Raw genomic sequence first — 10,399 nt, forward strand, 5'->3', positions numbered from 1 at the left:
GCGATGACAAGAGCCCAAGCACAACAGGCAGAGCGTGTCTTGTGTCACACAGGCCCCAGCATGTGTGCAGCCAAGCACACCGGGCTCCCTGCGCTGGCCGTGGCACGGCTGCTTGAGCCCCACAAGAACTCCACCTCTGTGCTTCCTCTCCCTGCAGAAGTGGAGCGCACAGCCACCAGCTGAGCAGCAGCCCCCTTTTTCTGGTGGGGATGCGTCAGCAGGCACGGGGTCAGTTTGAGAAAAGGGAGGGAGCCCCGAGGGGCGGCTGTTGCTGGGCCGGCATAGGTATGCCAAGGCCTCCGTAGGGGCCCAACAGAACTTGTCTGCCATCTCTTGGTGCTGGTTGAGGCATTTGGATGCTGGGAAGCTTGCGCTGGTCCGCATGGGCTTGACGTCTAGTCAGGGCGCGGCACGCTGTGCTGAACGCCTCTGTGCTGACTTGCACTGCCATTGCAGTCTCTAGGTCGAAGGAAATCGGAGAAACTCTGTTCCTCATTTCTGCTGTAGAGCAGAAGGCCATTTACACGAAAACACGCTGCTTCACGGCAAGAAAAGGACAAGGACACACTGGGGGCATCGGGGCCAGGTGCCAAATGGGTGCTGCCTACAGCCTCCTCTGTTCGGATGAACCGCCTGAGGTTATCCTGCGGGCAAGACGTGTGTGCCGCACGGCCCCAGCCATGAACAACGCTGCGTGTGTCAGGGCTCAGCGTGAGCCAGGGGCTGCCTGGGGGCCGGGGAGCCAGGGGAGACGCCAGGGCCGTCAGGGCAGGGGCCTGGTCCTCCAGGGCGCGTCCCACCTGCCCCCGGTGAGGGCGAAGGGCAGGTCGGGATTGGGAGGGGGGCAGCCCTGAGCCCAGGCCAGCCAGGCACCTCCGTGGTGACAGGGTCAGGCCGAGGCAGGGCCGTGCAGTCAGCCCACGAGGCGGGGTCTGGGTCAGCGGGGCCCCTGGCTGGGGCACCTCTGTGCCCGTGACCTAATGAGCCCCCAGAGATGACACAGTGAGGCTGAGCTCACAGTGGGACGCGCCGCATCACAGAGGTCTCCCTGGTCCCTGGCGGTGTCCGCACTTCCCTGCGAGGCCCAGGCGCTGGCTGGGTGCTGCTCACCGCTGTTCTTTGGAGCTGCTCCACAGCAAGCAGAGCGGGCAGCAGGCAGCAGGGCCACGCTGGGGGCCCCTCGCCGTCAGGCAGAGGAGCAGGGGCCCGTTGGACAGGAGCCTGGGGCGAGGAGACGACGAGAACGTCCTTTTCCCCTGGCTGCCGAGGCGAGCTAAGGGCAAGGGGCAAGCGGGATGGAGGGCTGCTGGACCGAGACCATCAGCCTGGAGCAGAGCTCCTTGTTCCCAACGCTGCTGCAGCTCTCCACCGAAGGTAAGGGCTTGGGGAGCTGCTTCCCCAGGGGCCGCAGAGACTCTTAGCTGTCCAAAGAGCTGTGGAGCCGGGGCTGTGAGGGTGGCTGCAGGCGGCTGGGGGCTGCCACGAGAGCCTGGCCTGGGCTGGGCTGGGCTGGGCTGGGCTGGGCTGGGAGGAAAGGGGTGCCCTGTCCCAGAGGGCTGGGCCTGACATGTGTTTCCCTTGCTTTCCAGAGATTATTGCTATTTGGGACGCCGTGTCCAATTACATCCTGGAAGAGCTGATGCAGGACAAGGTGGGCTGGTGTCCTGGAGGGTTTTGTCTGTCCAGGGAGCCCTGGGTGCCCGGGAGCAAGCCTTCCTTCCCCCAGCCCCACAGCTGCACACCACACCTGGCCCGCCTGCTGCACAGCAGCTTTTTGGCCAGCCGGGAGAGAAATCCCGTGCAGCTCTAGTGTGAGACAGCATCTGGCACGTCCCAGGGCTCCCAGCTTCCCTGCGGCCCCCCACTAAAGACCGCGCAGAGAGACAGGGCTCTGTGCCAGGGCTGCTGGAAACCCCGGGGATCTTCTCTAGCTGAGGGACGTTAGTGAACCTCTCAAGGAGGGTGAGGGACAATGCGGAGAACGTGGCTCTTCTCTAAAGCCTTCCCCAAGTGCCCCTTGCACGTCAGCAGCAGAGAGGGCACAGAGCAGCGTTCCCACGCTCCGACAAACAGCACTTTTTCCCTCGCCAAAAGCCTTCCTGGTGGGCCTTTGTGTCTTTGCTGTGTGCAGGGTGTGCTGCTAGCGGGGCTCGGCACCTTCTGCACGGTCCGGGAGCCACTGCGCCCTGGCAAAGACGACGTGCTGACAGTTCGAAGGCCTGTGTTCCAGCTGGAAATGGACATGGTCTGGCTGCAGAGGCTCCAGCGTCCCAAAGTGACTCTGCCTGGTGAGTTGGCAGCGGCCACCCTCTGCTTCCCCTTGCCACATCACCTGTGGGGCAGGGGGTGGCTGCTCCCTGCTCTTTGGGAGGGGCAGGCAGAAGTAGGGATGTCCAGCTCCATCGCCCCGCAGAGAGCTCTTTCCGAGAAGGACCTTTTCTCTAGGCGTTTGTACTACAGAATAGTGCTTGCACACAGTCAGGCTCTCTCTCTCTTTTTGAACTGCCCTAACAACTGCCTCCGTGCCACTCGCCTCTCTTGATGGCCCAACAATGGAAAGTTGGCCTGCTGTGGCAGTGGTGTTGTTCCTCTCCCGTGTAGACAACGTGAAGATCAAGCCGCTGAAGTACCGGCAGCTGTCCCTGGCCACCTCCTTCTCGAGGCGCGTGGTGGAAGACTGCGTGCAAGAGACCATCCGCTTGTTCTCTGCGCACGTGCGCAACAAAGAGAAGGTCGCCTTTGCCTTCAGGGACGTCGGCGTTCTGACTTGCCAGGAAGACAAAGTGCACATGAGCTTTTATGCCCGCTGCACCCGGTGGCTGGCGGACCCCTGCAGTGTAAGTTGCTCCGCTTTCCCTGCGATTTCTTTGGGAATCCTATGGAAGGACGAGCGACCTGATGTGTGTTGGCCAGCCGGGACGTGGCAGCCTACTGAAACGCCTTCCCCAGTGCTTGCCCCCACAGCCTTCTCCAGGAGCAAAGAGAGCGAGCGCCTCCTGAGTTTCTTGCCCCTTGCCCCTACAGAAAGCCTGGCAGTGTTATCAGCCGAGCTCTGTTCTTTGCTGTGCAGCTTCTCCGCACCGGCATGAGGGGCTAATGTTCTCGGCAGAGAGCTTAGAGGAGGCTTTGGAGAGGCGGCCTCCTCTTGTGGCAGGAGAATGCTCTGCTGCCTTCAGCAGCAAGGCGAGAGCTGCCTTGGAAGCCTCCCAATGGGTCTGTGTTACATTGCAGAGACTGCCTACGATAGATCTCTCCATCTCCGGCACACCTGCTGCCCTGGGGACCCGGCCTAGCCCTCTGCATGTGTTCCCGAGGTGAGTGCCTTTCCTTTGCAGCCCTTGGCTAACCGAGCAGGCGGCTTCCCGGCTGCTGCTCGGCACCGTGCACCGCCAGGGCTTGACACTCAGCATGGAGTTGGGAATAACTCACACAGTGACTGGTTCCCGCTTCACTAAAGCTCACTTTGGGCTTCTCACACGTGTCTTTGCCTGGAGTGAGCGGGAACCGTGACTGCGTTTCTCATGCCCAGCCTGCCCTCCTTCCCATCAGAGAGCAGGGACTGCACACAGAGAGGCATTTAGGCTACGCCTTCTGTCTTTTGGGGGAGAGTGCCAAAAACCAGCTCCCAAAGAGCTGTGCACGGACACAGAGGAGGGGGGATGCAAGAAGGACTCCGGCAGCAGTGAGGAGGATCCGTGTCCGCAAGCTGCAAAGGGGAGACAATGCCCTTCCTTCAAAGCTGGCTTGTCTTTTGGTTTCCAGGTTTCAGCTTGCTGTGCAAGGCAGCGTGGAGGCCCAGGCTGCCCCCACCGGCTGCCCACAGGGGAAGGAGCAGGAGCTGGAAGAAGAGCTTGGGGCCGTCAGGAGCAGCAAAGGTCAGGGAAGAGATGCCTCCTGACCCGGCTGGGTCCCTGTCCCACGCTGGGTGACAGCAGCCAGGTAAAAATGCACTCCGCAAGCGGCTGCTCTCAAGAGCTTCCTTGTTTCCTCCTTCCAGAGAGGCGTCCTGGCAAGTTCCTGCCGCACCGCGAGGAGCTTTCTCTCCCCGTGCTGCCAAAGTGGGGGGAAGGCGCGAGGCGGCAAGGCATGGAGAGCAAGCCTGCTGCCAGGTGAGAGCCTTGGCGGAAGGGCTGAGGGGCACACTGGGACCTGCGCAGGGGAGACGTCCCCTTTGGACACGCCAGCCCCAGGGACTCAAAAGGCCTCCTGACACTTGTCCAGCAAAGGCTGCCTGCTTGCTGGATGCCAAGCATGCGCCAGTTTGCGGGAGAGCCTCACGTTGCCCTTGTTTTCCTCCAGGGTCATGTCACGCCCTTTTGGGGAGCTGAAGGCAAATCCTTCTTAGCAAACACCTCCTGCCCTTGTGCTAACGCGCCCTGTGGTGTCTCCTCAGGACCCTTGTGAACCAGACGGCCCCCATCCCGGGCACCTCCCCGGGGAAGCAGGTTGGCGTGCAATACCTCCCGCACCCTCCCGCCGGACCTCGGCGTGGCCGTGCCGGCGCCACTCCCAGGGGTGCAGCACAGGTGCGTGATGGGGCTCTGGGTAATCCTGGCATCTCACCCACTCGTAGGAAAGCCCCGGCCTATGAGACTCCCTCCGGAAAGGGCCCTCAGCACGTAGCCACTGGAGCCGTCGGTGGCCTCTTTGGGTGCTACTTTTGGGCGTAGTTAGGCACTGCTTGTACAACAGCTTTTTCAGCCTGCCTTCTGCCGAAAATCCCGCAAAAGAGTGACGGTGGCGAGGCTCAAGACAAGGGGCGGGAGAGCGGGTGGAAAGCCAGCGCCAACACGCCCCTGCCCAGAATCCCTGCCCAGACAGACAAGACTAATACTCTTGCCTTTCCGCGGCCCCGCAGGATGCAGCCTGCCCTCCCACGCAGAGGTTTGGAAGAGCTGCCCACGTCTCCCTCTTGAAAGAGGAGCAGAGGCAGCACCAAGCATCGTGGGAGGAACAGCAGGCCGCACTGGAGAAAGAGGCCCGGCGTCAGGCCCAGGTACGGGATGCCTTTGACGGCCCTCTGCAAAAGGGCCTTTCCCACGTCCAGGGCGGCGGAGCCTTGCAGGCAGCCAGGGCCCAGGCGGACGGCTGCCTCCGAGGAGCTGCGCCCAAGCTGGCCCACCCCTTCCGAGGAGGGAGACGGCTGCAGCCAGAAGCGGGCCCAGAAGGAGCCAGGCGCTGCAGCGAGGGCAGCTGGCGGGGGATGCCTCCCCACTGGGCAACCTCTGCCTGCGGTGCCTGCCTTCGAGCCAGAAACCAGCTCTCGAGGGCAGCTGCCTTGAGCCCCTTGGCCCCAGACGTGCCGGCGGCAGAGCCGCAGGGGCTCCGCTGTATCAGCTCCTTGTGTAGCCTGAGTCTGGCTCTACAAGGACTAGGTGCCTCCCCTGCAGCCCAGTGCTGTCTCGCCCATTCAGCCCTCCATGCTGAAACCATTTCTTCTTCTTCTCCTTGCAAAACAGATCACACTAGTGGAGCTGCAATACGCCCTCGAGCAGCGTCGTCGCCCAGACACTGACATGCCGGGGAGGCCCCCCCAACGGTAAGCGTGCGTGGGCGCGCAAGCTCAGAGCCAGGGCCTGGCGCAGGCGAGGGGCTCTGACCCCCCCTGCAGGTGCCAGGACCCCAAATCCCTCAGCTCCAGGACACAACCTACGACAGCCCCGGCTTTCTGCCGACGTGGGTTTGCAGGGGCTGGGGGGGCCGGAAGGCTCCCGGGAGAGCGGGAGCGGGACTTTGCCACTCCTATTGCAGGCAAGCGTCCGCACAAGCAAAGCAGAACATGCAGCTTCTGACTTCCTACAAAGTTCTTCGGGACAGGTGGAAGGAAAGGGTGGAAAGAAACCAACAGAGGCTGATGGTGGAGGAGGAGCGGCGCCGGTAAATACCTGGCAACCCAGGCGCGTTCCCCCCTTTCCGCAATGCCCTTCCTGCCATGGCCCTGGGGAAAGAGGGTCTTCTCCAGCCCCACCTGGAGAAGCACAGAAGCAGCCTTGGAGCCTGGCCTGGCCTCACACATCCCGCCCACTCCAAGGGGGTGGGGGGTGGGGGTGCACCATGACATTTCCAGCAACGTCTCCAGTGGCACAACATCCTCTTCCTGAACCCCGCAGCGCTTTGGTGATGCGCCACCTCCAGAAGAGAGAGCAGCAGGACCGTGTGCCGGGCAGTTACCACCAAGATGGCTTTTATGCGTGGAAATAAAGGGCCTTTCCGAGCTGCTGTGAGCCTTTCCTTGGTGGGCTGTGAAAGTGCAAGGGGCAGCAGGGCAGCTCCAGAGGGGACGGAAAGGGTCAGGCGGGAGCCAGGAGAGTGGGGCAGCCCCTCTGCCGGGCAGCTCTCACCCCGGCCATGCCCTAGCAGGTGACTTGGGGACTGCCACGCCAGAGAGGAGGCGAGGGAAAGGTTTTGGGGGGACAGTGTGTGTGACTCAGCCGCCCAAATCCTGCCAAGCTCTTCCGCGAGCTCCAAGTCTTTGGCTCACCATGTCCCGGTCCAAAGCACTGGTACCTCTCCTCCAGGCAGGCCCTGGGGGACGGCAGCCACTCCTTGGCATGGGCTGCAGCCTGCTCCCTCAGCGTGGCGGCTGAACAGACCCCGAGGCTGGGCAGACCCCCAGCCAGACCCTGGCACCACCGGGGCCAAGGCACCACACGGGAATGCCAGAGCTCCCCCCAGCACTCCCACCACTCCCTCCACCAGCTTGCTCCCAGCAACAGACCTGTCAGCAAAGGGCAAGGGAGCCTTCCCAGGGGCTCAACTCCACTTGGGACTGCAAAGTGAAGACAGCTGGTGCCTGGTCACAGCCGCAGTCCCCAGCCTCTGCCTTGCAAGGGCTTTCTCTGCACAAGCAATGACAGGAAGAGACCCTCCATTAAAGACCCTATGCAGGATCCCACAGGAATTCCTCTGGCCCTCACGGAATAGATGTGCTCCTCTTGAGCCCCACCCGTGAGCTCAGCAGGGCAGGGCTCTCGTGCCCTCGTGGGGAGGCACTGGCCATGACTTTTGGAACAGAATCCTGCAGCTTTTGCACAACCCTCGCTCAACCGTCCCAGCAAGGGCTGCGAGGGGACTGTTGGGCCACACTGTGCCCCTGCCCAAAGCACCTCTGGGCCTCGCCTTGAGACCTTGGATTCCTGCCTCGCTTCGCTAGCCTCAGGGCTGCCTTGGCCTGACACCTTGCGCTGTTAGGACTCCTCTCTTGCCGCGCAGCCTAGGCTTCTCCCTTCTCTTACCTCCTGCAAAGGGCAAAACCAAAGCCCCCGCCCAGGGCCAGGCCGCCTCTCTGAGCTCGGCTCGCTGTCAGGCTCACGCTCTTGAGCAAAGCCAGGCAGGTTCCCGCAGGGAAAGCGCGTGCCTGTGCAGCGGAAACCAATCCGCCTTGTGTAGCTAAGAGCAAAGCTGGCACTCCTGGGAGGGAATCCCGCGGCAGTCTGGCGGCTCTTTCCTGGTGGCAACTTCCGCTGCTCCAAACAAGATGCTTCCCAGTTACGGAAGAGCACAGTGCGGGCAAGACATCTTCCCTGCTCTGCCCTCTTCAGTTTGAACCCTGTCTTGCTCTCTTCTTGATGGTGCAGTTGAAGAGCACGGATTCCATCCCTTCTCTATCAATGTCATGATGAGAGCTCTGCTGTTCTTCATAGAAAACTATTTGCTGTGCGACTGAAGGGGCTGGGCTGCTGCTTGGCCATCGCTGTGAGGGAGGGAGCTGTAGAGGACAGGAGCGGAGCCCGACACCACCCCCCAGGCCCAGGGCAATTCCCGGGGCTCCGACTCCCGGCTCTCCCCAGTCCGGAGGAGAATGTCGTAGTCGGTGCTGCTATGCTGCTGGTCTGCGCCAAGCTGCCCTTCCTCCTCCTCGCTCTGCCCTGGCGGGGTGACACATGCCCAGCCTTTGAGCTGGCTATGGGGGAGGAGAGGGAAAGGCTTGGGGGGCTGGGGACCTCTGGAAAGGGGGCCGGGTATGCTCCAGAAGTGGGGAGCAGGGGGCTGCACCCAGCCGCTGGCTTGGCTGAGCCCACGAGTCCTGCTGCAAATGTGGGCTCTTGACGTGGAGACCAAAGGCTGCTGCTGGGCCCCTTGGTGCTGCAGCCAGGCTGTGGCTGGGGAGAACAAGCTGGGCTCCGCCCGCGTGCCCTGCTCCCAAACCCCTTGCAGGCAATCCCCCCCCCTCAAAACCCCGCAGCCTTCCCCAAATCCAGAAACACCCCAAACACCACAACCCTCACTTGCGGCCCAGCCCAGATGCCCCCGGCCCCCTCAGTCCACTGCCTGAGCCCACACAGGGCCACGGGGCTCCTGGGGAGGGCGGGCTGGGCCGGGCCATGTTTTGGAACAAAAGTCTGCAAAGGCCTTGGTGTGAGGCCCTAGAGAAGAGGGATTCTCCTGGGGGCTCAGAGCAACCCACACAGGGCTCAGGGCAGGCGGAGGGAAACCCAGCCCACCACCACTAAACCCCACGGCTCTCCGTGGGGACCATCCCGGATGCTCAGGCCCAGAGCAGGAGGAGGGGCTGTGGGGGCACAGCCACATCCCAGGGCAGCCTCCATCAGGCCTCAGCTCCACAGCGGCTCTCAGCTTCAGGTGAGCTCTCTCAAGAAATACTGCTGTAATTTGAAGCCGTGCCCCGGGCATGTTCAGCAGACTTGGGCTAGGCGTACAGGAGAGAAAAGGCAGCGAGCCCAGGGTGCAGACCTAGGGCTCGCAGCACAAGGGAAGGAGCTCGGAAGGCTGAGAGAGCAACGCTGAGAAGTGAACAAGTCCTTCCCTTCACAGTGATCTGGAAAGCCACATCTCTGACTGACGCTCCTCAAGGCCGAATGGCGTTTCCTTCCACAGCAGGCCGCCTGCGAGCACACAGAGACTAGCAAGAGGAGGCAGGCTGGGTGCAGGGGTGGTCCCAGACTTCTGTGAGCCAGGGGGCCCCTATGGGGCAGAGCGGGGCAGCAGGGATCCTGAAGGCAAGCCAGAGGTCCTTGGAGAGAATTATTCCCTTTTAGGAGGGGACAGGAAAACTGTCCTGTTTTGTTTCTTGGTGACAAACAGGGTGCTGGTCTTCTTAGCTGTGTGAACTGTGGAAGCGTCAAAAGCTTCTTTTCCGGAGGAGAGAAGGAAAGGTGTCTGGCACGCCATGGGAGGACCTTGCAGGGGCGGCATGGGGGCACCTTTCTCTCTCTGGGGCCACGGAATGGGAGCCATCGCCCTCAGGGCTGCATGCTTCGGAGGCAGGAGCTGGCGTGCCAGACCATAACGCAGGTCCCTTCCCCTGCCCTCCCAAGCCAAAACGGGCCCCTTCCGCTTGGCGGCTCCTGGGGGTTGTTCCCACCCCCGCCCCCGGCCTCCTCCTCCCTCCTCTGGCCAGGCGCCCCTGCGGGCACAGCCTCAGGAACCAGCTGGCGATGCCACAGAGGGGCAGAGATGCCCATCAGGGCAAGGAGACCAGGCTTCTCCTGCTGCAAGAGGAGACGCAGAGACTGCGCTCAGGTGGGCTCTTCCTGTTGCTGAGGGCTGAAAGGAGAGGTGAAGGCAACACCTGCATCTCCCTCCCCCACACCCCTCCCTCCCCCGTCCCCCTTAGTCCTAGGACACAAATCACAGCAACAGCCAGCAACAGGCTACCCACAAGATGCTGTGCCTCCGCGGCTGGGTTCCTTCTCCGTTTTGGACAGGGTCAGCTGCCCAGAGGAGGCAGACATTTATCGGGGCATACGCTGGAGGAACACGGCTGAAACCCTGGCCTTTTTCTGTATTAGGCTCAAAACCAAGACCTAAAACACCCTGTGTTTCATCGTGCCCTCCTTGACAGTCTCATGCTTAGCAGCACTCCTCCAGGAAGAAAATCTCCTCTGCCACAATCCCTCCTGCTCCCCTGCGACTGTACACAGCAGCAGAGGCAAGAGGAAGCTCCTCATGCTTCCCGCAGTCCACCAAGCTCCCGGGGGCGGCGGGGCAATGGCGGGAAGTAACCAAGGGTGGAGACCAGGGAAGGACGGAAGTTTCTGGAGGCCTGAGATGGCCCGCTGAGGGCGCAGAGCCATGAAGCTGTCTTAGCAAAGAGGTGAGGCCTTCCCCTGGCGGCTGAGGGGAGCAGAAGCGCAGGGGAAGCGATGACAAGAGCCCAAGCACAACAGGCAGAGCGTGTCTTGTGTCACACAGGCCCCAGCATGTGTGCAGCCAAGCACACCGGGCTCCCTGCGCTGGCCGTGGCACGGCTGCTTGAGCCCCACAAGAACTCCACCTCTGTGCTTCCTCTCCCTGCAGAAGTGGAGCGCACAGCCACCAGCTGAGCAGCAGCCCCCTTTTTCTGGTGGGGATGCGTCAGCAGGCACGGGGTCAGTTTGAGAAAAGGGAGGGAGCCCCGAGGGGCAGCTGTTGCTGGGCCAGCATAGGTATGCCAAGG

General features: G+C 62.3%; 1 protein-coding gene across 1 annotated transcript; it reads left to right on the plus strand.

Annotated features, from left to right (window-relative positions):
* Window positions 1-1,295: 1,295 nt before the first annotated feature.
* Window positions 1,296-6,214, plus strand: LOC135329615 (uncharacterized). The gene is made up of 12 exons (XM_064518544.1): window positions 1,296-1,374; window positions 1,590-1,651; window positions 2,132-2,288; window positions 2,602-2,837; window positions 3,025-3,314; window positions 3,763-3,875; window positions 3,998-4,109; window positions 4,394-4,526; window positions 4,859-4,996; window positions 5,460-5,539; window positions 5,752-5,877; window positions 6,111-6,214. The coding sequence occupies exons 1-12, from the start codon at window positions 1,296-1,298 to the stop codon at window positions 6,199-6,201; spliced, it is 1,617 nt and encodes a 538-aa protein (XP_064374614.1). The 3' UTR covers window positions 6,202-6,214.
* The last annotated feature ends 4,185 nt before the right edge of the window (window positions 6,215-10,399 follow it).

The sequence above is a fragment of the Dromaius novaehollandiae genome, chromosome 12 (assembly GCF_036370855.1).
Source record: "Dromaius novaehollandiae isolate bDroNov1 chromosome 12, bDroNov1.hap1, whole genome shotgun sequence".
Taxonomy (NCBI): domain Eukaryota; kingdom Metazoa; phylum Chordata; class Aves; order Casuariiformes; family Dromaiidae; genus Dromaius; species Dromaius novaehollandiae.